The sequence below is a fragment of the Kogia breviceps genome, chromosome 3 (assembly GCF_026419965.1).
Source record: "Kogia breviceps isolate mKogBre1 chromosome 3, mKogBre1 haplotype 1, whole genome shotgun sequence".
NCBI classification, from domain to species: Eukaryota; Metazoa; Chordata; class Mammalia; order Artiodactyla; family Physeteridae; genus Kogia; species Kogia breviceps.
Genome location: NC_081312.1, coordinates 184074104 through 184101968, shown reverse-complemented (window position 1 = coordinate 184101968; position 27865 = coordinate 184074104). Strand labels below are relative to the sequence as shown.

At 43.5% G+C, this 27865-nt stretch overlaps 1 protein-coding gene across 2 annotated transcripts in view; it reads right to left on the bottom strand.

The window, feature by feature from the left end:
- TMEM236 (transmembrane protein 236) overlaps positions 1–27651 on the bottom strand; it is a 56965-nt gene extending 29314 nt beyond the window's left edge. The window contains exons 1-2 of one of the 2 annotated variants that reach the window (XM_059058346.2): positions 27467–27651; positions 27018–27131 (exon numbers count right to left, since the gene is read on the bottom strand). Coding sequence is in view for 1 of the 2 variants with exons in the window: in XM_067030498.1 (XP_066886599.1) it covers positions 11909–11925 (17 nt within the window). In the remaining variant the exon portion in view is untranslated. Of the gene's footprint in view, positions 1–11908; positions 11981–27017; positions 27132–27466 lie in introns of those variants that run through there. The other variant, XM_067030498.1, reaches the window with a different exon arrangement.
- Between the last annotated feature and the right edge of the window lie 214 nt (positions 27652–27865).

Below are 27865 nucleotides of genomic sequence, written 5' to 3'. Positions count from 1 at the left end.
CAACAATTGTAATGTGATATGAAAAAAAATTATGTAATAAAATTATAGGTCCTGCTAATACTACTGTGGTTTGTTACCAACATTCATAATGGAAAGAAATGCCATCTTTCAATCAGAGGTTATCGAAAATAGAGATGTAACTTGTTTCTCATCCAAGTTCAAGAACCCCATAACCCTGGAGAATGTCTGGCACAGAGTGGGAATTCAATAAATGCTAAGTGAATGAACAGAATAGTTAATAAGTGAATACTAATCCAAATCTGTGTTTTATTTAAGCAGAAATAATGATAACCTGTATTTGAAAATCTTGACTTACTGCTAAAATATGCTTCTAATTTATTAATGAGTGGTATGGGTTGAATTGTGTCCGCCCTAAAAGACATGCGGAAGTTCCAACCCCCAGGACCTCAGAATGTAACCTTATTTGGAAATAGGGTCTTTACAGAGGTAATAAGTTAAAATGCGGTCATTAGGGCAGGCCCCCATCCGATAAGACCTGTGGCCTTATATAAAAGGAAATTTGGAGACAGATATGTACAGAAGGAAGATTACATGAAGAAACACCACGTGAGGGAGACACCACGTGAAGATGAAGACAGAGATCAGGGTGATGCATCTATAAGCCAAGGAATATATGCCGAAGATTTGCCAGCAGACCAGCAGAAGCTAGAAGAGAGACCTCCCTGGTGGCACAGTGGATAAGAATCTGCCTGCCAATGCAGGAGACATGTATTCAATCCCTGGTCCAGGAGGATCCCACATGCTGTGGAGCAACTAAGCCTGTGCGCCACAACTACTGAGGCTGTGTGCTGCAACTACTGAAGCCCACGTGCCTAGAGCCCATGCTCCACAACAAGAGAAGCCACCACAGTGAGAAACCCGCGCACTGCAATGAAGAGTAGCCCCCTCTCGCTGCAACTTGAGAAAGCCCACACACAGCAGCGAAGACCCAACACAGCCAAAAATAAAGTTTTTAAAAAATGTTTTTTAAAGAAAAAAAGCTAGAAGAGAGGCTTGGACTGGATTCTCCCTCACAGCCCTCAGAAGGAACCAAGCCTTCCAACACTTTAATCTTGAAATTCTAGCTTCCAGAGCTGTGACACAATAAATTTCTGTTGTTTAAACCACCCAGTTAGAAGTACTTCATTATGGCAGTCGTAGGAAACTAACACAGATTTTGCTATAGGGAAGTGAGATACTGCTGTAACAAATACCCAAAATGTGGAAGTGGCTTTGGAATTGGGTAATGGATAGTCTGGACGAGTCTGAAGATGCAGGATAGAAAAAGGCTAGATTACCCAGAAGAGAATGTTAGTGCAAATATGGAAGTTAAAGGAGATTCTGGGGAGAGCTAAGAAAGAGGAGAGCTGTGCAGAAAGCCTCTACCGTTCTAGAGAATACATATATTATTATGAACAGAATGTTGCTAAAAATATGATTAAAAGTCCTTTTGGTGAGGTCTCTGACAGAAATGAAGACTGTGTTACTGGAAACTGGAGGAGTGGTGATCCTTTTTATACAGTGACAGAGAACTTGGCTGAAATGTGTTCTGTTGAGTAGAAAGGAGAACTTGTAAGCAATGAGCTCAGACACTTAGCCAAGGGGATTCCTAAGCAAAGTGTTGAAGGCACTGCCTGGTTTCTCCTTGTTGACTAGAGTAAAACGCAAGAGGAGAGAGGTAAATTGAAGAAGGAATTGTTAAACCAAAAGAAGCCCGATCTTGAAGATTCAGAAAATTCTCACCCTATCCATACTGCAAAAGATACAAAAAATGAGAAAGCATGTTCTGGAGAGAACAGTAAGGGTGTGGCTTGTGAATCCAATCAACCATCTCAGCAGAAACCCTGACAGCTTGCACTGAAGGGGGACAGAGAGGGGACAAAATGAAGAAAGGCTGTGCGACCTCTGGGTACGATCGGCAGGACACAGGCTAAAACAGAGCTATACGGCTGCAAATATGATACTATCCTTCAAGAAAAGGGAAGAATGACTCTGAGGATGCTTCAGAGGCCAGGGAAGCTGCCGCTGCCACCACAGGCCCGGGGTCCCCTCCTCAGATGCAGAGAGCAGGGCTGCTGCCCAAGGCCAAGAGGGTGGAGCCACCACCCTGATGAGCCCAGAGGACAGAGTGTCCAGACACAGAGGTTTATTGTCAAGCCTCAAAACCTAGAACTGTTGGCTAAACCCAATATACAGGCAGACCTTGTTTTGCCACGTTTCACGTTATTGTGCTTTGTAATAAATTGAAGGTGTGTGGTATCAATGAGACCACACTCCGACATTAACAAGCCAACCAGCATCCCAAGGAGGCATCCCAAAGAGTAAAAGATCCAGAAATCATAAGACGAGAAATACCGATGGAGCCTGGACTCTGGAGAAGAGAAGATGTCAGTAAGCTCAGAGAAGAGGTCACCCCTAGAAACACAATGTGGGGAGTCGTCATTGTACAAGTGACAGTTTATGAGAGCCGACGAGAGTGCTCGAAAAGCAATAAAAAGGGGTATATGTATACGTATAGCCGATTCACTTTGCTGTACGCCTGAAACTAACACAACACTGTACATCAACTAGACTCCCGTAAAATTTTTTTAAAAAGAGAAAGAAATGTGCTCATGCTACTGAGAGTGGCCATTATATGGGGCTAATTAATTGCTTGTAGCCATGCTAGTGTCATTTCATAACAAGGACAGCACTCTGAAATTGGTAAGTGTTGAATCACCGAAAACTGATTGATTGATTGATGAAGCCAAATTTTTCTATGCAAGTTGAAGTATGCAACTTCCGAATTAAAATGCTTGACAGGGCTTCCCTGGTGGCGCAGTGGTTGAGAATCCGCCTGCCGATGCAGGAGACACGGGTTCGTGCCCTGGTCCGGGAGGATCCCACATGCCGCGGAGCAACTAAGCCCGTGAGCCATGGCCGCTGAGCCTGTGCGTCCGGAGCCTGTGCTCCGCAACGGGAGAGGCCACAACAGTGAGAGGCCCGCATACCACAAAAAAAAAAAAAAAAAAAAAAAAAAAAAAAAAAAGCTTGACATATCTTGGGGGGTGGGGAGTGGGGGGTGGGGGGTGGGGGTAGGGGGTGGGGGTGCGGTGTGATGAACTGGGAGAATGGGATTGACATATATACATGAATATGTACAAAATAGATAACTAATAAGAACCTGCTGTACAGCACAGGGAACTCCACTTTGCTGTACGGTAGAAACACAACATTGTAAAACAACTATATCCCAAATTTTTAAAAAATTCAAAAAATATTCAAAATAAATAAATAAGATACTTGATGCATCATATAAAAAAAAAAAGGAAAGCAATAAAAAGGGGAAATCAGGGGGCGATGGGTAGAGCTCCCGGCCATGGCCAAATTCACCGGCATATAAAGGGGGGCAGAGGATGTGACATATACAAGGAAGATTGGAAGGAAGCTACATGGTGGCAGAGTTTACTTCAATACAAGGAAATAAGGAAGGCTCTTCTCATAATTAGAGACACAAAAAGTCATAAATTCCCTTTAAAATCAGAGGCAGACTGTCTTGTGAGAAATAGTGCCCTAGATGAATGCTAAGGTGCCTTCCAGCATCAGAATGATGCCAACACTGAATTCTACAAGCAAGGGGAAGCGTAGAGTTTTAAAGGTGGAACTGACATGCAGACACCATTTTTCAAGAAGCTTATGACTCTGTCAACAAGGACTGGGAGGGAATGAGGGGGACAGACAGGCCAAAGGCAAGGACAGCAGTTGGGGAAGGCTGCCAGAGCCACAGCAGGTTAATAAAATGCTCTTCTTGCCTCCTTTTGAACACAAGCGACCAGAACAAGGGATCTGACGCCGGACCTGAATAAGTGAAAAGTTGGGCAGCTATGCCAGAACCTCAAGCGTACACGTCCAGGTGGCCCTGCAAATCAGCACCTGACTGGGGAGAGGAAAACAGCCATGGAGAGCAAGGTCCTGAATGAAAGAGAAAGAACTCATGGACTCGCGACATTGCATACGCAGCAGAGAAAAGCAAAGGTGAATCCACTCGTGCCACCTTACTGGAGATTGTGGGACAAGCAGAGAAAGCCCGTAATCAAGGAGGAGAAAATGATCAGTCCTGAGTGTTTCAGAAGATGACAGACAGACTGAAAGAAAGGGGATGCTCTGGGAAGCCGTAACTGTTAAGCACCAGGGTTTAGCTCCTGGTAACTCACCGACGACCTTCTCGGAGGTGCGGAAAAGAGCGAGCTCTCCCTCCTCGGGTTAGCCTGTCACTCGTGTGTCACTGTGGACCATTTAGGGGCTCAGACCCCAGACACGCTGGCGTTGGCCTTGGCTCCCTACTCACTGGGTGGGTGGTCTTTTAACACCTGCGCCCCAACTTCCTCACTTGTTAAATGGGCACTGTAAGTGTTCTTCTTCAAAAAGCTTAGAGAATTAACTAAAATCATACAGGCAATGTGTTTACAACGCTACTTGGTACGTAGTAATTGTTCAGTCAGTGTTTGCTCCTATTTTACTATGATGACAGCTATAACTGTTACTGCTGCTACTAACACTGCCACCTGAAACAAATCAACAGCAAATCTGGGGGCGTATGTTAAGGATGTAAACAAGGTAAAATGTTCCAAAATGTTGGAGTCTTTCTAACTTAGCACTGTCCAGGATAGCCCTGACTTCCACAGCAGTCTGGGAATCCCCAGAAGCCCTCCAGGATTATTTTGCCCCAAGGTACCCTCTCCGAGGAAATCTGCTTCAGTTTCCGGCTAGTTTGTCAATGCTTTCACCTATTCACTGATATCCCAGGCAAAGATTCCTCTTATTTACTGGGATATAAAATTTGGTGTGGATATAAATAGCTTCTCTTTGTTCCTCAAACCAGCTCCCTAGTCTATTATAAATTATGACAGGCAACCCTAAAAAGGAACAATCATTCCAAAAGAATGAGGAAGTGTTTAACAAGAATAAAGGAAAGAACACCGGATAAAAGTTCAGACGACTTTTGGTTTAGTGTGTGTCTTAAGGCTCTCTGACATTGTTTCCTGCCTTATAAAATGGCAATTATGTCGATTCCCTCAACTTTACTACACAGGCATGCAGGTGAAGCGAGAAAATGAAAAATAAAACACACACTGTAGAGAACAGACTTGTGGTTGCCGAGGGGGAGACGGGGGAGGGTAAGGCATGGACTGGGAGTTTGGGGTCAGCAGATGCAAACTATTACATACAGAATGGACAGACAATGAGGTCCTACTGCAGAGCACAGGGAACTATAATCAGTATCCCGAGATAAACCATCATGGAAAAGAATATTAAAAAATGTATACATATGTGTAACTGAATCACTTTGCCATGTGGCAGAAATTAACACACATGATAAATCAACTATACTTCAATTTAAAAGAAATAAAAAATAAATAAAAGCATGTTATGTATATATGCAAAATACTTTATAAGATATTCATGATACCACTTTATTGACCATCATTACTCTCAAAGGATAAAAGAGACCTAAAAGATTCTCCAGATATGCAGAGTATCACTTATAACATAGAATTTTCTTCAGTTTTATCACTTGTATCATCACCTCTACCGCTTCTCAGAGTGATCCTGAGGCTTGCCCCAGAGCGTGTTTTCAGTGGAAACATGATTCAGTCTGAGGTCACGACACTAATACTCACTGGGTCCTTACTATGTGCCAGACACTGCGCGCGGAACTTTACACGCATAATCTTATTCAGTTTCTCAAAACAACCCAATAAAGAAACTAGGTCGCCCCTGTTCCGCTCATGAGAAAACTAAAATTTAAAGAATTTTAAGAACTCACACACGGTCTCCCAATCAGGGTCAATGCTGGGATTTGAACTCAGGTCTGCAACTCTCAGCCATATCGTCAGGGCTTCACTAGCTGGCTGACTCACTCTCTCCTGCATACCAGCCTCACAGGGCCCATGACGCCAACGGGGACATACAGAGAGGTTCTCAAATAGGCCCATCAACAGTGTATCTGTGAATGCTAAGACTCTATGAACTCTCACGTAAACAACTATTTATCTAAGTATTCTTCAACAATAATTCATACTTTCAATCCCTACGTCCTATGGTAGCAATAATGTTTGCATCACCTTCATCTAGGAATCAGGTTATATGACACACACACGCTATGCTACCACATATATTAAAATATCCTGTACACGTTTTGGGGACTCATATATAACATTCAAATATACATCTCTAGGGGAAATGTATCCTAATGAGACTAGAAGAATTGCATTTTTCTTGAAACACACTTTGCATTCAAAGTCAGAAAAAAATACGGGAGAAGCTGCATAAGTTAGAAGAAACAGCACACAATCAGATCAGTCAGGGCTCACCAATCCCAGCTCCACCAGTTATAAGCTTTATCACTAGACAAAGTTAATCACATGTTCAAGTTTCCATTTCTTCATCTATAAAACAAGAATACTAGTGCACACCTGCTAGGGTGTCATAAAATTTAACAGTACGGAATGTGTAAGGCTCCTAGACTAGTACTCAGTAACAATTTCTTCTTTTCTAGGCCAGTAAGAGATAATAATGGCTCATAAAAGAGGTCATGAGGGAACAGTTTCACAGTTTCACTGAAATCATAGATAACCTATCCTCCATCTACAACTATTTAGAACACTCACGGCCGGCCGCAGCCACAAATAGAAACAAAAGACTGGAAGAGTATTTCCCAAAAGAAATCACTGGAAGATGTAATTGTTGTGACAGCCAAAGAAGACAGCTTAGCACAAGGGGAGTAGCTGGACCAGATGTACAGACAAAAACAGCAAACAAACACAAACACTAGGGGGCAGAAATGAAAGACTACTCTCTTCCTTACGTTCAACTGCCTCCAGAGACTGGGACCTCATCCTTCAAAGAAGCAGTTTCGGGTCGTGGTGAGAAGTACCAATTACAGTATCAGATGGACCTAGGTCCAAAGTATAGTCCTTTGACTCACTTGTCAATTGACCGGGTAAGTTTCTTAACCTCTCTAATCATCAGTTTCGTCTTGGGAATAATAATGATAAGCTCATAAAAAATACATACTTCACAAGGTGGTATGGGATGAAATGAAATTCATACATAAATTTTATGGTACATAATAAGTGATCAGTAAAGAAGCAATTATAGCTTAATCACAATCACAATAGTAGTATATTCATAATAGTAAGCAACATGGGAAGGTTTGCTGCCTGAATGATATTCAGACCTAAGGGCCTAGGGATTGAGCCAATGTAAAAAAACTCAAAGAGCAGCTTCCCAGGCATGACCAGCTTGCCACTGGTTTACTCCTGCGCTCATTCACACATTCCACGGCCTGGCCAGAAGTCTTCAACAGTCAAAGCTACTCCTAGCGGGCGTGAGGGGTGGAGGGCCCAGCTCAGATTCAGACCCACCCCTTAGTGGATGCTGAGGATTTGGGTCAAGTGTTGGAAAACACCTCAACCCTATTGATGCCAACCACGTGATTTATTTTCGGAAACCTCAGAGGAGCTCTGCCCTCGGGGCACTGAAAGTCCCCTGGTGAGATCGGGGGTGACACCCAGTGTTGGCACCTAAAGAGCCCTTCCTGTGCCCCACGCTTCATGCCTCCCCTGCCACACCCTCGCAGCAGGACTTCTCGCTACACTGCTGTGTCTATTACTTTTACATTTCTGCCTTTGCTTGGGTTAAAATTCCCGACTCCCTGATTTTCAAATGTGTTCTTTGTTGTTCAACTGTTTTTTTCTTGGCCACACGGTGTGGCGTGCAGAATCTTAGTTCCCTGACCAGGGATCAAACCCAGGCCCCCTGCAGTGGAAGCACAGAGCCCTAACCACGGGATCGCCAGGGAAGTCCCTATGTTGTTCAACTTTAAAAGATCAGTATGGGGACTTCCCTGGTGGCGCAGTGGTTAAGAATCCTCCTGCCAATGCAGGGGACACATGTTCGAGCCCTGGTCTGGGAAGATCCCACATGCTGCGAAGCAACTAAGCCCGTGCACCACAACTACTGAGCCTGCGCTCTAGAGCCCGTGAGCCACAACTACTGAGCCCACGTGCCACAACTACTGAAGCTCACGCGCCTAGAGCCCGTGCTCTGCAACAAGAGAAGCCACCTCAATGTGAAGCCCGCGCACTGCAACGAAGAGTAGCCCCCACTCGCCGCAACTAGAGAAAGCCTGTGTGCAGCAACAAAGACCCAATGCAGCCAAAAAAAAAAAAAAAAAAAAAGATCAGTATGAAAGAAAAATTTAACTTATCAAAGAAATCCTAGATGACAAGAATCAGATCTGAAGATTTAAAAGGAAAAATATCGGGCTTCCCTGGTGGCGCAGTGGTTGAGGATCCGCCTGACGATGCAGGGGATACGGGTTCGTGCCCCGGTCCGGGAAGATCCCACGTGCCGCGGAGCGGCTGGGCCCGTGAGCCATGGCCGCTGAGCCTGCGCATCCGGAGCCTGTGCCCCGCAAAGGGAGAGGCCACAGCAGTGAGAGGCCCGCATACCACAAAAAACACACACAAAAAAAAAAAAAAAAAAGGAAAAATATATGAGGATCAGAGATTATATGTTCTCATTACCTTTACATGGATCAATACAGTCATTAGTTAAATTGAGTTCAATCCATATTAAACCTTGATTTATTTAAAATATTTCTGTGTTATTATTTGAAGTACTTACCCCTCCCCTCACCAAGGTAATAGAATTTACCAACATAGCAAAGTATTATTTTTTTAAATCTAAGTAAAGGAACCAATTTGCTTAAAAATCTCAGTTGGTTAATGCTCAAAGGATGCCTTAGAGCTACAAAATAATGCAATGTAAACATTTTAACATAGACATTACCTTCAGATTTACACAAAAGAAAAAATTCTATATTAGAACCTTACAATTATGATTTCTGTAAATTAACTGTGATAACTTTGTGCAGTTCAGCGTACAGAGGAATTAGTACAACAACAGTTACTACGCAGAGTATCAGAGATTCATGCTAACTCTTAGGAACACGTCAGTAAAAAATGACCCGGTAAAAAAATACGGAAGATACCATCACAGGAACACATGTATATAAACAGTGATTATTACTTCTTCTCAATCTCACATTATGTACCTGTGTGCTACACTAACACCCTTACCCAGAGTGCATGAGAAAATCTCTTTGAAAGCATCCCAGGGGTTCCCTGCTAAAGAATTCTTTTACTTACCATCCTTTGATTTTTTGGTAAAGATGACGTTTCCTGTACAAGAGAACTTTCACGGGAACCCAAATCAAGAGAGTCACTGAAGATACGTAGGTGATCGAACAGGACACAATCAGCCAGTAATGCGTTTTGTCAGGTGTAGCCCTTGTGCTTTGATAGGCATCAGCAAACTGTTCCATTATCACCAGAGTGGGGACAGAGAAAGCAGCAAGCTCAAGCAGCTCAAAAAACAGCAGCTTCCTCAGTCTCCCCGAAGCCATCCTGGAAGGGCAAAGCACCCGGGGACCGAACGCTCCCACTCTGACGGGCAGCGGCATATGGACGCACAGACACTGAACTGGGGTCAAACTCCTTGTACTCGAGTCCCTGCTCGGTGACTTTTTATTCTTTTATTGACCCCCATACGGTTCAATGGTCCTCCAGCCTAACAACCGAGGGCGCTTAAAGAAGCAGAGCAGCCGTGGAAGTGATCGCTTAATGTGTTTGCACATCCGTTACTAGAAGTCAAATGAATTTCAGAATATGCTTTGGAGCATGGGTAAAAGCGGGGTCTTTTCATGTACTCTTTATTGTGAATTTGAGCACAAAAAAAATCTATGTAATATTTAACACTTGTTAAGTAGGACCATTGCGATAATACAATTTTAGAGTTAAAGGGGAAGAAGAGACATAATCCAACCCCTTATTTTTATATCTAAGCAAATTCAGGCAAAGAGAAATACCCCAAATCTGAGTCTTCATCTAGGAGAGTGACCCCTCATTTTTCCTCAAAGTGCTTGAAAAGGGAGTTTGGATTCACTTTGCCAGTTTCCTGACCAGACTTCTTCCTGGTACTTGAAATATTTATTTGTTCTTGCACATTAATTGCTATGCAACACAGACCAGCATTATTTTTACTTTGCAGGTCAGGAAGCTAACGTGGCGATATGAGGAACTGGTTATCAGGGTCGACACACGCAAGGTTCTCTATATCGAGTCCAAAAGCACATCAACTATTTCAAAGACGACAGTGGTCCCTATGAATGCCCCCCCCCCCTTTGCACACCGCTTTGGAGCGGCTGCGATGAGCAGTCTGCTAGGTGTGGGGTGTGACAATGAATGAGGGTGAAGGTTCCTGCCCTGAAAACGCCCACGATCCATGGAGGAAACGAACCTCTGGCAACAAAAAACCAACTGAGGTCAGAAGTGCAGCCTAAATGCCATGGTACCCCAGAGAACTTCCTCTTTGGGCTGTGAGAAAGGGAGGGAAGGATGAGGAGGAGGCCCAAAGGTGGGTGTTGGGGTGTCCGTGACATTTCAGGAAGGCAAAGAAGCAAGGGGGGAGGAATGGTGGTGCGAGTCTGGTGTGAATGGCAGGACCCAGGGGAAAGTGATGCTAGAAAAATCAGCGGGGGTCAGGACGCCCACGTCCCATGAAGGATTTGGGGCGTGCGTGCGTGCGTGCGTCTGCGTCTGTGTCAAAAAGCATTTTCTGAACAGAGGAGTCACTTGAACACCTGGGAAGGAGGGATGGTGCTGATGTGAAGGCAGGGCAGGAGTGGTATTAACCTAGAGACAGGGACGCCACCTGGGCGCCACAGAGGAGCCTGATACGTCAAGTGCAGGAGTGACGAGGAGGGTCCAGCACCCACACACGCTGACCCAACCCCTCCTACCTGCTGGCTTTGTCAGATGCCAGAGTCCACCTCACCACCCAACCCCCGCGTGCATTTCTCTCAGCTCCTTTCCCCCAAGGCCCTTCGCAAAAGGGACCCCGGGGCTGCCTGGCTCTCGGGATGCACCTAGGATTCTGGGGGTGGCCCCAAGGATTCACACCTCCTGCCCTCCCACTGCAGGATAATCAGACAGGCGGCTCTTCCAGCGGTCAAGTTACTCTCTTTGACCTCGAATCCACTGACGTGGAGCGGAAACCCTCACAAATGAGAGAGGAGACTTGCAAGAAGGGCAGCAAGAGGCGAAAGGACGGGGCAGAAAACCATCTGAGCGGCGCTTCTGCTAAGGCAGCTCTTTCTAATAGCGCACCACGGACATCAGTTCTCTGTGTCACCCCTGACACAATTTCTGTTTCAATGGTACTAGATACAAACTAGATTTTAACCTCCTAACCCTCGGTCTTGAGTCATCTACTGCTACAATGTATTATACTTCTTCCACAAATTATCTATTTATTTATTTATTTATTTATTTTTGCGGTACGGGGGCCTCTCACCGTTGTGGCCGGACGCGCAGGCTCAGCGGCCGTGGCTCATGGGCCCAGTCGCTCCGCGGCATGTGGAATCTTCCCGGACCGGGGCACGAACCCGCGTCCCCTGCATCGGCAGGTGGACCCTCAACCACTGCGCCACCAGGGAAGCGCGGCGGACCCTGTTTTTTTTGCCATACATTTTGCAAATACCTTCCATCATTTTCATCTGCCTGTGAGGTGTTTTTTTTTTTTTTTTGCGGTACGCGGGCCTCTCACTGTTGTGGCCTCTCCCGTTGCGGAGCACAGGCTCCGGACGCGCAGGCTCAGCGGCCACGGCTCACGGGCCCAGCCGCTCCCCGGCACGTGGGATCCTCCCGGACCGGGGCACGAACCCGTGTCTCCTGCATCGGCAGGCGGACTTGCAACCACTGCGCCACCAGGGAAGCCCTCTTCCACAAATTTTGTGTATTAATAGGAATTGTGATCTGAGCATTTGAAGACAGGTGTCGAGTAAAAACAGCCTGGCTCTTACCTGGACTGTATTTCCATTTATTTCCATGTACGGGAATTTAAAACTGAGACTCACTTCATATTTCTCGCCTCTAATCTTCCTCCGGTTCCTATTCTCTCTTCACCTTTACCTTCAAAGATAAGGCCAAGAGTGTTACATTCACGTGATGGGACCAGCTGTTCTCCACCACAGGGAACGCCCTGATACTAGCTGTGCTTTCCTTGAGTGGCAGGGAGTTTATGACTGTCGTCCTCTGCCCACAACGAGCCCAACTCCATGTAAAGGAAAGACTGATTTGTGTTACCCTTGTAACATCATGGTAGAGGCTTAGTGAGTGACTTACGCTTTGGTAGGGAGATGACACAGACACACAGGTAGGACCTAAGAAGGTGTACGGAGTGAGCTGGACAGCCCTACCCTGCCCAGGCCTCCACCCCCCTCCTCTAGCCACACCAGCACAAACAGGCACGGGGCTACAGAAGGTCCAGCCCTCTAAACGTGGCCTGGCATAACCTAGGCCAATCACTTTCTCACCCATAGGAATTTGAACTAAAAAACGTGGAGAATTTGACAAGTGGAGTTAAAGGAGGCCATGATTTTGAGTCAGGATCAGAGCGGCTCAAACTGTATGTGCTAGAACCAACCCGTGACATGTGGTCAAACTCAGTAACTAGCTGAATGAATGAGTGAGTGAATGAATGAGTGAATGAACAAATGGAACCCATATGGTGAGGGAACAGGAGGTCAATCCAGAGAGTGAGCTGACTGGGACAGATCGATGGGGCGATGCAAGCACCCAAAGAAAACCAGTCCCCCAGCTGCTCGACTCTCCAGGTCACCTGTATTCTTACATTATTTGCAACCAAAGGGCTTGAATATAAGACCAAAAAAAAAGAAAAATGTGTTTATGAGCAGGGGCCAAATATCATACAGAAGCAATATGTAAAACTACTGGATGATTCAGAGGAGAGGATTGAAAAAAAATCAAAGTCAAGTTGATTAGAGAAGGTGAATTTTGGCCTGTATTGATTTTTTTCTTTCCTCTTTTTTTTTTTTTTTTTGGTTTCACAGGGGAATTCTAAGAAACTTTTATTTAAAAAAATTTTTTTATTGGAGGATAGTTGATTTATAGTGTTGTGTTACTTTCTGCTGTACAGCAAAGTGAATCAGTTACACATACATACATCCACTCTTTTTAAGATTCTTTCCCATGATATTGCTTATATATGGAATCTAAAAAAAAATGGTACAAATGAACTTACGTATCGATTTTTCTGTTGACTCGAAGCAAGATCTATATATTGTTACAGCAATCTTCTCTATATAGTATAATTATATTTTCTTTGAAAAATAATTTTAAGAATTTTCATGATGCAGTGAGGTGGGGAAAGGGGTGGGAGAGGGAAGAAATGGATGTTTGTTCTGAAATACTATAGCTGTAGATTTAAATGTAAATTTAAGATCCAGAAAGATAATCCACCTTCCCTGGGGAAGGGGTGACTTGGGGCAGAGGCGGGGTTTGTGTTTTTTTAAAATTAATATTTGCATAGTTGGAATATTTCACAAGCATAAAAATTAGAAAATAATTTTAGACTAATAAAAGTCAATTGAACAAAGAAATCCCAGCTTAATAAAAATGCTGTGCTCTTATCTTTTAGAATCTTCCCTCCACAAATTTGTTTTCCCTCCCTTCCAAGCAGAAGCAAAATGAACAAATTTCACTCCCACTTATCCCTGCAGTGGCTGTACTAAGAGCAGTGAATAGCCAAGAGGCACGCAGGAGATGGGTGAATGCCCTGAGGAACTGTTTCCCCACTGGGCAGTTAGGGTTGAATTTGAATGTCTTCTCCTGACCTCACAGGAGAGTGTGAATATGGGTAGTCTTCACCCTTCAGCCCCAGATTAAGGGTTTTAGCCTCTGTGAAACCTTTCTTTACCCTCCTTCTCCAAGTAGAAGCGAGTATTTCCTCCTGTATGTAAAATAGCTTTCAAGTACTCCCACTGGAGCACTTGTCTCCCTACAATGTTTGCACACCGGTTCCCTACAACACCGCAAGCTCCTTGAAGGCAGAGAACATCTGCTTTCATCTTTGTACCGTCATTTCTCAGCACAACGCCTGGCACATGATAGGCCCTTAGTACATACTTGGGAAAGGAAGGAATGAACAGACGAAGGGTCAGAGAAGTGGTGGACAGCAGGGAGAATGTGCTAGGCTGTGAAAATGGCTAACTCGTCTTTTATTCCAAGAGAACGCCGTTCCTGCACTGACCCTTCAGAAGAAGTCATGTACTACCTGTCCCAATACAATCTGTTCGCTCAGCTCATGAGTTTCAATGTCCTTGAGCGGTCCCAATGACAGCCGCCATGTCTCCTTCCTAGATAGCCGTGGCGCCAAGGACAAGGCCCCTGGGGGTTGCAGAGCTTGTTCACCTCACGATGCGTGTCCGGAAAAGACTACGCCCCTTACAAGCGTTCGCAAAGACTTTATAGGTCCCAGTGTTACAATGTCTTTCCCAACATTCTCCAACCCACATGACCTCAAGAATGCATACCCATTGGGCTTCCCTGGCGGCGCGGTGGTTGAGAGTCCGCTTGCCGATGCGGGGGACACGGGTTCAGGCCCCGGTCCGGGAGGATCCCACGTGCCGCGGAGCGGCTGGGCCCGTGAGCCGTGGCCGCTGAGCCTGCGCGTCCGGAGCCTGTGCTCTGCAACGGGAGAGGCTACAGCAGTGAGAGGCCCGCGTACCGCAAAAACAAAACAAAACAAAAAAAGAATGCATATCCATGATGAATTTGCATCGTTAATGAAGGAGGTTGGAGAGGACTGTCTGGTAATTGTCTAGTCCGAGCATAGCCTTTAATCATTTCAGGGTCCTCAGCCCTTCCGAAGTATCATTTGTCTAAATTTTCCAGAACAGATTGGGAGGCAGGGAAGTTTTCTTCATGAGGGATAGAATAACTAGCGAGCTTGCCAAAGAAAAAGAAAGCCATGAGGCCAGCATTAAGCTACTGGGGAAAAAATAATGCCACACCCCTGACTGGGATACAAAGACAAAGGGATACAAGAGAGGGTTTACGACCACCTACCCCTTCAGCTGGGACCAGTTTTTACCAATCCTGATTCTTTCCCTCCTAAGTCCGCCATGCAATTGCACTGCCAGTAATTAGAAGGACATGGAGGGGGACATTTTCAAACCACCCAAGTTCTTTACTTGGATTTGTCCAAGACTGATTTGAAGAACTCTGTCCCCGAGTCTGCTCTTTAATGCTGGCTTTAACAACTTCCTGGTAGGAAACAGATTTGGTTTTCTGAAGCTGGGTCTGTGGTGGAAAGACTGAGTCTTGTGGTTAGAACTCACTTCCACACAGGAGTGTTGATGCAGTGTTTTTTATTTTAGTAAGCAGAAGATATCATGCTGTCCAGGGTAGCACCTGTTCTCCACACTTCCAACTGTCATTTCCTTCCTGCAGGCAGGAAGTCAAAAATTGAAAGTCTCTTAAATGGTTAGTAAGATCATTTGTAATCTCAAGTTTTGCTCATTGTTTTCGGCATTTCATTCTGTGAAACAAAATGTACAAACTGCCAGGAATGTTCTGGCATATCCGTGGCTTGTTTCCTGTGATCATGTGGTGTTGATATGCAAAAAGGCAGGATCTGGTGGCAGTGAAACTGCTCTCGGGATCAAGCTGGATCTACGAAGAGCCCAGGGAAGAGGCAAAAGTGTGTCCCTACGCCTACTTTACTGATTATTTATCATTTCCAAAGAGTATTTCCAAAATACATTTTACTGATCCTCATAAGACGATGTCATCAAATAAATCACCTGCAGTAAACTCAGTAAGATTATGTTACCATGTGATATAAACCCCTTTACTAATGTTATGCTGTCATAGTCCAGACTATACAAATTCATATTATAGGGAAAGGATTAACTTCATCTCTCTGGCTATTTATAAACAAACAACTTTGTAAGAGCAAAGACGACAGCATATTCACTCTTGTAACCCTTTTAATATCTGGTATCTAGTGACTTTATTCTTCAAATTAACAAATTGTATAGAATGTCCTCACTTTAAAAAAATAATAAGTTTATTTATTTATTTTTGGCTTCGAAGGGTCTTTGTTGCTGCACGTGGGCTTTCTCTAGTTGCGGTGTACGGGCTTCTCATTGCGGCAGAGCACGGGCTCTAGGCACGCGGGCTTCAGTAGTTATGGTGTGTGGGCTCAGTAGTTGTGGTGCACGGGCTTAGTTGTTCCGCGGCATATGGGATCTTCCCGGACCAGGGCTTGAACCCATGTCCCCTGCATTGGCAGGCAGATTCTTAACCACTGCACCACCAGGGAAGCCCTAGAATGTCCTTACTTTTTAAAAGTAATGGTGCTCTCTTGTAAAATTTTTTCTATCATAATTGTCCAGATATCAAAAAAGCAAGAAAGCAGGAAAAAAAAGGAAGAACTAAAACTTCCCACTCCTGCTATATAAACACAAACTGTGTGTAGTGGTATATAAATGGGACCTAAGAATTAGAATATTAACGAGGGGCAAGAAGTCACTTCATTCTTTACAATAATTCTCAGCTTTTATATTTTAAGGGACTAAAATAATCTAGTTGACCTTCAAGTATTCCAAAGTGACAAATTTAAGCAAAGAAATAAAATCTATTTGAGTGTAGATGCAGCCCTAATTAACTACTGTATATTCAACCCAAAGTTCACAAGAATGATTTAACCTAAATTTCCCAAATCTTCAAAGTTAAGGATATGATGGTAGGTTTGCAGCGCTCCAATTGTTCCTTACTTAAGATAAAATAACTTGAGAACAATGTTAGTAGATATACCCATATCTTCAGAAAGTATGCAGAAGTGACGATTATCCAGTTATTTTGGTTAATCTAGCTAGATCAAAATCTCTAAGTGGTTGGCCTAAATGCAATGTTCCCTAACTCCATTGCACGGTGCAGGTTTGTTCTGGTTTGTTTTAAGAGGATAGTTTTAAAGATATTGTGGGTTTGGAATCTTCTGACCTAAATTACCATTTAGACTATAAATGTACATAATTAATATGTCTTCTTGGACTATTTAGTTTGATAAACATTAAATGAAGTTAAGTCAGCTGATCTCTTCTCTGTCAAAAGCCCCCCACTGGCTCCCCATCTCATTTAGAGTGAAAGCCCAAGGCTTTACCAGAATTTTCAAGGCCCTACCACTCAGCACATTTCCTTCTGACTTCATTTCCTCTGACTCTCTCTCAATATTCTTCAAACACACCAGTCATCAAGGTCATCAAGGCTCCCCCCAGCCCTCCTCCTTGCTGTTGTCTCCTGCAGATATCCAAAAAGCCAACTACCTCACTTTCTTTAGGTCTTTACTTAAATGACACTTTCTCAGTGAGGCTGCTTATCCAAAATTCCAATATTCTCCCTCTTCAATTTCTTATCCTTCTCCCCACTTTTTCTTTTTACTTATTAATAGCATAATGTTTGACTTATTTATTACGTTAACTGTCTGTTCCCCCAATTAGAAGGTAAGTTTCTTTAGGGGAGGAATTTTTACCAGTTTTTCTCTCTGTTATATACTCGTACTAGGCTAGTGCTTAGCACACAGTAAGATCTCAATAATTATTCATTGAATGAGTGACAGAATGAATTCACAAGTGAACTGAGTGGACTCTCTATGCTAGCTACTATGCTAATGCAAGGGTACAAAGATGACCGAGACACGATGCTCTCTGCCCTTACGGGCTTATGATCTGGTTGAAGAGGCAGAAAGAGCCATGAATCATTTCAGTGCGAGTGCAGTGAGAGATGCGCGTCCGAGCCATCTCCAGTGCAGAGGGGAAGGGGCCACGGTTGACCCAGAGACCCCGGTAAAGTCTCCTGAATAAAAGCAGGCGCACTCTCGAGCTCAAGAAACTCGTCTAGCTAGAGAAATAGAGTACTCCTTCAAAGGCCTTACTAGAATAGACTTTTAAGTTTGCTCCAAGGTGTGACATCTGCAAGACGGTGGAATGGAAAGTCCCCAGCCCTAGTCTCCCAACAGAAACACCAGTTTAGCAACTATCCATGGACAAGAATGCCTTTGTGAGAATTCCAGAACCCAGGGAAGAGGCTACAGCACCCCAGTAGAGCATGAAAACTAAGAATAATCACATTTAAAAGGATAAGAAGAACAGTTTCACTTTGTCTGCATTGCCCCCCAATGCCCCCCCAAGCCGGCACATCAGCATCAAGAAGGACCCCCTTTGGTCCATGATTTCTCTAGTGGGGAAAAGAGAGACCAAGGTGCATATCCAACTTTCCCAGCATTTCAGGGCACTCCTCAAGAGGCCCACTTCTGTCTCACCTCATGCAGAAAACTGAAGACACTGGCACAGCTAGACCACCTGGAGATGGTTAAGAAGTTAAAAAGAGGTAGGGGTTTTCAGCAGCTAGTACACACAGATCTCAGAGAGGGCACCACAGCCACACAAACAACCCCACCTGACCACAGAGCTCCACCAGCCGGCCCCATTCAACTAGAGACCCCACTAGCCAGTCCTGCCCAATCACAAACCCCACAAGCACTGTTTAACGACAGACCCCAAGGACCCTGGAAGTGAACCCCCCCTGCCTGTGGATGCCACCAAAATACAGAACCCCAGGATCCCAGGCCAGGCTGAGTCATACTGATGAAGTCCTTTCCCTTTTGGAGCCAGCCTGTTGAGACGGTCTTGAAATTCACAGACACCAACAAAGGATACAAACATCACAAAGAATCAGGGAAACATAACACCACCAAAGGAAACACTTACTTCTAGTTACTGACCCTAAAGAAATGGAGTTCCACAAACTGACAAAGAATTCAAACTCATCATCTTGAAAAGACAATGGACTACAAGAGAACACAGATAAACAACTAAGCAAAATCAGGAAAACAGAGGAACAAAATGGGATGGAGTAACCTCAGCAAGATGGCAGTATTAGAATTTCCAGCGCCCACCCTTTCCCAGAAACATCCGCTGGAACAACTACCCACATGTGAAAATACCTCCAGAAGAGCTAAGAGTTCCAGGGGAGGGATTACAGCACCTGGATGGAGCAGAGAAATAAGAAAACAGCCACGGAAGAGGCAGGAAAACTAATCACATGATGTGGCGTTACCTAACCACGGGCAGCCCACTGGGGAAACAGACAGCCTTCCCGCGGCAGGAGAATGAAGTGAGCACTGCCAGCTTCACCGCAGGCCCCAGGCGGCTCCTGTAAACCCAGGATCCCAGCACATCCCAGCACTGGCATCAGACTAGCCCCCATGAACCCAGGCTCCCAGCCAGGCCCAGTGCCAGGTCTGCCGTCACAGACCCAGGCTCCCAACCCACCCCAGCACTATGTTAGCTCCATGAAGCCAGGTGCCCAGCCTAGCAGCAAGCCAGCACTTGCAGACCCAGACACTGGGCTCACCCCAGGCTCACAGCTCTTCGCTGCCTCTGTGGAGCCAGGATCCAGGCTTGACCACAAGGACTCAGGCACCAAGCCTGCCCATCTGCTGATCCAGGCACCAGAGCTGCCAGCCCAGGGCCTCCATCAGCAAGGCCAACCAAGGACAACACCAGACAGTCCACCTGGAATGCCTCACTAGTAAAGGGCTTTCCCTGCTGAAGCCAAAATCTGTACAGAATGGAAGAGGTGCCTACTTCCTCAAATGCACAGAAACCAACACAAAGCCACAGGATCACTAACAGTCAAAGTGATATGATTAGCTCCAGTGACTGACCCTAAAGAAAGGGAGACCTATGAACTGTCTCACAAAGAATTCAAAATAACCCTCTTAAAGCAGGGACAACTAAAGGACACTAGGAAAACAACGCATGAACAATACAAGAAGTTCAACAAAGAAACAGAAACCATTAAAAAAAATCCTACCGTTGAAGAATAAAATGAACTGAATAACTCAATAGAGAGCTTTGATAGCAGACTTGACCACACAATAGAAAAAATCAGTAAACTAGAATATAGGTCATTTGAAATCCTTCAGTCAGAGCAGCATAAGAAAAAAGAATGAAAAAGAGTGAACAAATCCTCCAAGAACTGTGGGACACCATTGAGAGAAACGATCTACACATTATTGGAGTCCCAGGAGAAAAGAGGGAGAAACGGTAGAAAGCTCATTAAAAGAAATAATGGCTGAGAACTTCTCAATCTGGAGGGAGATTTGGACACCCAAGTTCATGAAGCTAACAGGTCATCCCGAAATTTCATTTCAAAAGGATTTTCTCCAAGATACATTATAATAAAACAGCCTAAAATCAAAAACAAAGAGACAATTTTTTAAAAAAAGATAAATAAATTCCTCACATATAAGGGCCCACATAAGTCCATCAGCAAATTTCTCAGCAGAAACCTTGCCAGCCAAGAGAGGGTCAGATGATATATTCAGTGTGTTGGGGAAACAAACAAACAAAAAACCCTGCCAAACAAGAACACTTTACCCAACAAAGTTGTCTTTCAGAAATGAAGGAAAGATCAAGACTTTCTCAAAAAACAAAATCTGAAAGATTTCATAACCATTAAATCTGCCCTATAAGAAATACTAAAAGTAGTTCTTCCAAGTTTTTTTTTCATCAAGGAAAGGATGCTAATCAGTAACTTGAAAACATGAAAATATAAAACACTGGTAAAGTATATAATCAAATTTGAAATACCCCAATACTGTTATATGGTAGTGTGTTAATCATTTATACTAGTATAAAGGTTAAAGTACAAGAGTATTAAAAAGACAGAGAATTCCCTGGCAGTCCAGTGGTTAGGATGCTGTGCTTTCACTGCCATGGCCCGGGTTTGATCCCTGGTCAGGAACTAAGATCCCACAAGCTGCATGCCATGGCCAAAAAAACAAAACAAAACAAAACTGTAGACACAATAATTTGTTAATGTATACACAATATTAAAAGAGATAAACAGTGACATCAAAAACATAAAGTGGGGGGAAGTAAAAGGGTAGACTTTCTATAAGTGATCAAACTTATCAGCTTAAAATAGACTTTTATATTTTTAAGATGTTTTATCTCATGGTAACCACAAAGCAAAATCTAACAGTAGACACAAAAAAGATAAAGAAGAGGGAAATCAAAGCATACCACTATGGAAAATCATCAGTTCACAAAGAAATACATCAAGACATATCATGACAGCAAAACAATAATAGTAGGAGACTATGATACTGCATTTTCAACAATGGATGTATCTTTCAGATGGCAGATGAATAATTAAACAGCAGACTTGCACAACACAATAAACCAATTTGACTTAACAGCATATACATAATATTCCAAACCAAGAGCGGTGGAATATATACTCTTTTCAAGCATACATGGAACATTTTCTGGGATAGATCACATGCTAAGTCACAAAACAAGTCACTGCAAATTTAAGAAGACTGAAATCTTTTTTACTTTATTTTATTGCATTCTTCCATGAACTAAAACTAGAAATCAATAACAAAAGGAAATCGGGAAAACACACAAATACATGGAAATTAAACAACACACTCTTGAACAACCACTGGGTCAAAGAAGAAGTCAAAAGGGAAATTTAAAAATATCTTGACACAAATGAAAAAAAAGAACAAAATATACCAAAGCTTAGGGGATAAGCAAAAGCAGTACTGAGAAGGAAGCTTTTAGCGATAAACACCTACATTAAGAAAGAAGAAAGATCTCATGCAACCTAACTTTACACCTCAAGTAAATAGAAGAACAAACTAAGCTCAAAATTAGCATTAAGGAGATAATAAGGACTAGAGCAGAAACTGATGAAATAAAATAAAGAATAGAAAACAATACAAAAAACAGATAAAACTAGTTCACTTTTTGAAAAGATAAACATATCAACAAACCATTAGCTGAACTAACTGAAAAAAAAGGAGAGAAAACTCAAAATCAGAAATAAAAGAGGAGGCATTACAAATGATGCCACAGAAATTTTTAAAAAATAATAATAAGGGACTATTATGAACAATTATATATCAACAAATTGGATAACGTAGAAGAAACGTTAAAAACTACCACGACTGAGTCAAGAAGAAATAGAAAGACTGAACAGATCAAAAACAAATAATGAGATTGGATCAATAATCAAGAATCTCCCAACAACCAAAAACAAAGCCCAGGACCAGAGGGCTTCATAGGTAAATTCTATCATCAAAATTTAAGAAGGGGGCTTCCCTGGTGGCGCAGTGGTTGAGAGTCCGGGGACCTGCCGATGCAGGGGACGCGGGTTCGTGCCCCGGTCCGGGAAGATCCCACATGCCGCGGAGCAGCTGGGCCCGTGAGCCATGGCCGGTGAACCTGCGCGTCCGGAGCCTGTGCTCCGCAACGGGAGAGGCCACAACAGTGAGAGGCCCGCGTACCACAAAAAAAAAAAAAAAAAAAAATTTAAGAAGAATTAATACCAATCCTTCTCAAACTCTTCTAAAAATAGAAGAGAGAACAAACACATCCAAACTCCTTTTATTAGGCCAGCATCATCTTAATAGGAGAGCCAGACAAAAACATCACAAGAAACAAACAAAACACTACAGGCTAATATTCCTGATGAACATGGATATAAAAAATCCTCAACAAAATATTAGCAAACTTAATTCGACAGCACATTAAACGGATCATAAACCATGACCAAGTGGGACTTATCTCTAGGATGTAAGGACAGTTCAACATATGCAAATCGATGTGACAACATCACATTAACAGAATGAAGGACCAAAAAATTATGTGATTATTTCAATACATGCAGAAAAAAGTATGTGACAATATTCAACACTTTTTCATGGCACTCTAAAAATTATATCAAGTATAGAAGAACTTACTTCAACACAATAGAGGCCATATATGACAAGCCCACAGCTAACATAATACTCAGTGTGAAAAAGCAAAATTTTTCCTCTAAAATCTGGAACAACACCTGTTGAGATGGCTATTATCCAAAAAAAATAATAATAATAAGGGTTGGTGAGGAGAGATATGGAAAAATTGGAATCTTTGTTGTACACTGTTGGTGGGAATGTAAAATGGTGTAGCTGCTATGGAAAACAGTATGGTGCATCCTCAAAATACTAAAAATACATCTACCAGATGATCCAGCAATCCCACTTCTGGGATGGAACTGAAATCAGGATCTTGAAGAGGTATTTTCACTCCTGCCTTCATTGCAGCCTTATTCATAACAGCCAAGAAATGAAAATAACCCAAATGTCCACTAGCACAAATGGATATGGAAATTGTGGTATATACATACAACGGAATACTATTCTGCCTTAAAAAAATGAAGGAAAGCCTACTCTTTGCAACAACACTGAAGACATGATAAGTGAAATAAGTCAGTCACAGAAGGAAAAATGTTGTGTGTTTCCTTTTGTATGAGGCATCTAATATAGCCAGATACATAGAAGTAGACAATATAATGGTGGTACCAGGAGATGGAGAAATGGGAAGTTGTTCAATGGGCATAAAGCTAGTTATACGAGATGGGTAATTTCCAGAGAGGGGATCTAAAACATTGTGTCAGTAGTTAATAATAAAGTATTATGCACTTAAAAGTTTAAGAGGGTAAATGTCATATTAAGTTTTCTTACCACAGGAACAAAACCAAGGGACACAAGGACAATTTGGAGATGATGGATATGGTTATCACCTTGATTGTGGTGATGGTAACACAAGTATATACATATGTCCAAACTCACAAAAGGGTGTACGTTAATTACGTGGGGTTTTTTGTGTACCGACTATTACAATAAAATTGAAGAAAAAATTTTGCTCCAAAACGCTGAAATGACTAAAGCCTGTATCTAACTCCCCAGCTGCAGTATTAGCCCTTATCTCTTCTTATAGTACTGAATGCCTTACTAAATTCTACCTCGTGCTCTAGTTTTAAAGTACCTGTCTTCTTTCCTTACACATTCATGACTTCCTTTAAGGCAGTGACAGGATCTTGCTGTGTTGTAGGGGCCCCAATGCCACCCGCAGTTTTGATGACTCACTAGGAGGCCTCTCGGAGCTCAGCATGCTGTACCCATGGCTGTCATTTATTGCACTGAAAGGACCTGAAGCAAAACCAGCAAGGGGAAGAGGCACGTAGGGGGACGTCCAGGGAAACGAGGTACAAGCTTCTAAGAGTCCTTGGTCCAGAGTCACACAGGACGAGTTTAATTCCCCAGCAACAAGCTGTGACAACACATGTGAAATGCTGCCAACCAGGAAAGCTCTCTAGGCTCAGTGCCCGGGGTTTTTACTGCGGCTGATCATGTAGGTGCTCTCTACCTGACATGTCCCCACATGCCAGACTCCGGAAGGAAAGCAGGGCTTCAGCATAAACCACATCATTTGTGCAAACAGTTTAGGCCCAGTGAGCCACTCTTGTCAGTTGTGAGAATGGTGGGAACCCTCCTCAAATCCAAGTTCCCAAATGCCAGCCAAGGGCCAACCTTGGAAACAGGACTTTCAAAAAAATGGCCGTCAGGCCCGCTTTGCCAACTTTTTTTCTGCCCACTTAGTAGTTGTTAGGTCCCCCTGGTGCTCAAACATCTGCTGAATTCCACCTTCAACTTTACACTATTGTTAAAATGAGATGATGGGAAATAAATAAATGAAAATCTCATATATGCAAAGAACTATGTTTACATTTTAAAACTCTGCACGTGTTTTCAAAAACTTTGTCTTGCCACTCAGCATGAGTTACGGGTTTTTTTTTCCCTATATTACTTAAGCTTGGATAACCCAATTTTACATAAACAGCTATAGCTAATCATTATAATAAATACAGAAGTGAACACAATGCAGTGGTTAAATCACCATCACAGAGGTGATGGCCCAGATATGATTTCTATTTTTAACATCTATTTGGGATCTGACCTAAGATATTGGAATTAGTCTATAGACCTTCCTCTGTAATGATAATAATACTTTGAACTTATATTACAGTCAGTAGCAAACTGCTAAGTTGATTCAGACTAGTAACAAACCTATTAGTCTCAATAATAAGAAGAAAACTTTGAGTGACTTGACAGCTCTGCTGGTAGAATCCACGCCTGGTGATGCCAAACGATGTTTTGGAAAAAGACTGGAGAAGCCCGACGACGTGAGCCCTCCTGCTCCACCACAGTGCTGCCAGAACACTTTTCCCTGTGGTACGCCAGGGCCCTAAAATTATGCTCGAAATAAAAGTCTTGTCTTTGAGTCTAGAAAGAAGTGGCTTAGGAGGTCAACGCAACCTCCTTTACCATTTTTTTTTTCCTGGAAGATGCCAATGATGCAAACTATGAAACCCTGCCTAGATCCTCTCCTCAACAGACTGTATCTGCAGCATGAAGAACTCACAGAGGCTGTACAGAAACCAGACGGGTTCTTTGATTTCAATTTTTCCATTACGGTCAAGAACATAATCTATAAAATCTATTCATCTTCACACCTCCTGAGTTATGATGGAAATAATGGGGCAAAAGGGTCCATCAGCGGGGTGGGCCGAGGTTAGGGGAAGCCTCGATATCTAGACTGAGGAGTTTTAAACTGATTCCATAGGACAGGGGTTCATAAAATAGCCTATATAGATGGACTCTAAATATCTATGAGGGACTTCCCTGGCGGTCCAGTGGTTAAGACTTTGCCTTCCAATGCAGGGGTTGCGGGTTCGATCCCTGTTCAGGGAGCTAAGATCCCACGTGCCTCGCGGCCAAAAAGCCAAAACATAAAACAGAAGCAATATTGTAACAGATTCAATAAAGACTTAAAAAAAAATAGTCCACATCAAATAAATAAATAAATATCTCTGAAACACCTGAAATTATATGTAACAATCTAGGTGGGAGGATTTTTCTGGGGAGAAGATCCATAGCTTTATGCACCTTTTCAAAGGTGACTGTGACCCCAGAATGTTTGTGAAAACTCAGGCCAAGTGTATAAGGAAACTTAGGCCAGAAGAAGGCGGCTGCATATTGTCAGCATTTTCCAAACCAGTGTGACCACAAGGATTGCTTGGGGCACTTGTTAAATTGCATGTAATTCCCTTCTCTGGGAAATTAAAATTGAACCATTTAAAAAATCTTGATGCATATTTTGATTCATTGCTTATATCTCAAAGCAATGAATCAAGAAGGCAATAGTTAATCCCCAGTGTAACAGGTCAGAAAACGATCTATAACATGCCTATCCTTCAGATTCTGTGGAGACACATTCACTGCTGCTCCTTTGTTGGGCAAATCCAGAATATTCCACATATTAAGTAAATCAAAATTCCAAAAATCAATGCTGTTCAGATGTCATGAAAAACAATAAATCAGAAATTGACAGCTGTCACATTCTTTCCCACATAACCTGTCTGAATCCTAATCTTTCAGTTAAGTGTCTGTTATAGATTTTTCTGGATTCAATCTCAGCAGCACCACCTACTGATAATTTATTTTATTTATTTTTGGCTGTGTTGGGTTTTTGTTGCTGCGTGCGGGCTTTTTCTAGTTGCAGCAAGCGGGGGGAACAGGGGCTACTCTTTGTTGCGGTGCGCAAGCTTCTCACTGCGGTGGCTTCTCTTGTTGCGGAGCACGGGCTCTAGGCGCGCGGGCTTCAGTAGCTGTGGCACACTGGCTCAGTAGTTGTGGCTCGTGGGCTCTAGAGCGCAGGCTCAGTAGTTGTGGCGCACGGGCTTAGCTGCTCCGTGGCATGTGGGATCTTCCCGGACCAGGGCTCAAACCCGTGTCCCCTGTGTTGGCAGGCGGATTCTTAACCATTGCACCACCAGGGAAGCCCCACCTGCTGATCATTTAAATTCAGTACTTTATGCAAACTCTTGGCAATGTGAATATTAAACGATTAACTGGAAAACACCTAGAACATGTTTGGCTTTTCATAAAATGTGATAATACGATTGATAGAGGAAATTTTTAAATATTTTTGCAAGCAGTGACTCAAACTGCATTCAATGACAATGCACGCTTCAACCATGCTAGAGATCGAATGCTTATGTTCCCGCAAATTCATGGGGAAATTCGAAGCCCCAGTGTGATGGTGCCTGGAGGTGGGGTCTTTGGGAGGCAATTAGGTCATCAGGGCAGAGCTCTCATGAATGGGATTAGTGCCCTTATAAGAGAGACCCCAAGGAGCTGCCTACCTCCTTCCTTCTGCCGTGAGAGGTTATAGTGAGAAGACAGCTATGGACCAGGAAGCAGGCCCTCATAAACTGAATCTGCCAGCGTCTTGACCTTGGACTTCCCAGCTTCCAGAACTGTGAGAAATAAATTTCTGTTACTTACAAGGCACCCGTTCTATGGCATTCTGTGATAGCAGCCTGAACGGACTAAGACGCCTCCAGACGTTTCTCCCATGCTGGCTGTTCTCCATTTGTCCCCCCACACGGGTGTCCCCATCATTCTGTATTCCAGTTGGGTTCAGCCAGTGAGAGGCCCAGCAGGAGGTCAGAGGGCAGCAGGGGACACTGGGGTGTTCACTCCTCTTGCGCCTCTTTCCTGCCTGCTGTGCCAGTCACAGCTCTGTCCGTCTGTCCCTCCTCCAGCTGGCCCAGCTCTCACTGGGCTCCGTGCACCGCTATGGAGCACTTACCCCTTTTGACTCAGGGGTCCTGGCGGTAGAGGGTGCCTCAACGTCCCTTGCTCGTTCCCTTCGTCTTCAGTAAGTAGTTCTCTCACAAAAGCTTGTGCAGTTGACCTCCTGAGTGTAATTCGACTTCCTGGCAGGTCCCTGACAGACACAGAGCTTTCTGCAGAATCACCTGGCACACTGTAAAACTGAATTGATCATTCACTCAACACTTAAGTGAATACAGTGGGGAAAATATTATTCCAGGTACAATACAGATAAATAGACGAAAAAGATTCCACTCTGATCCTTAAGAAGCTCATATTAACATACATACAGGGGATTTGGTTTGACTAAGAACTTTTAAGGTAAATGATTCAGCACAACTATTTTAATTTCTACACATATCATTAATCTTAGGCA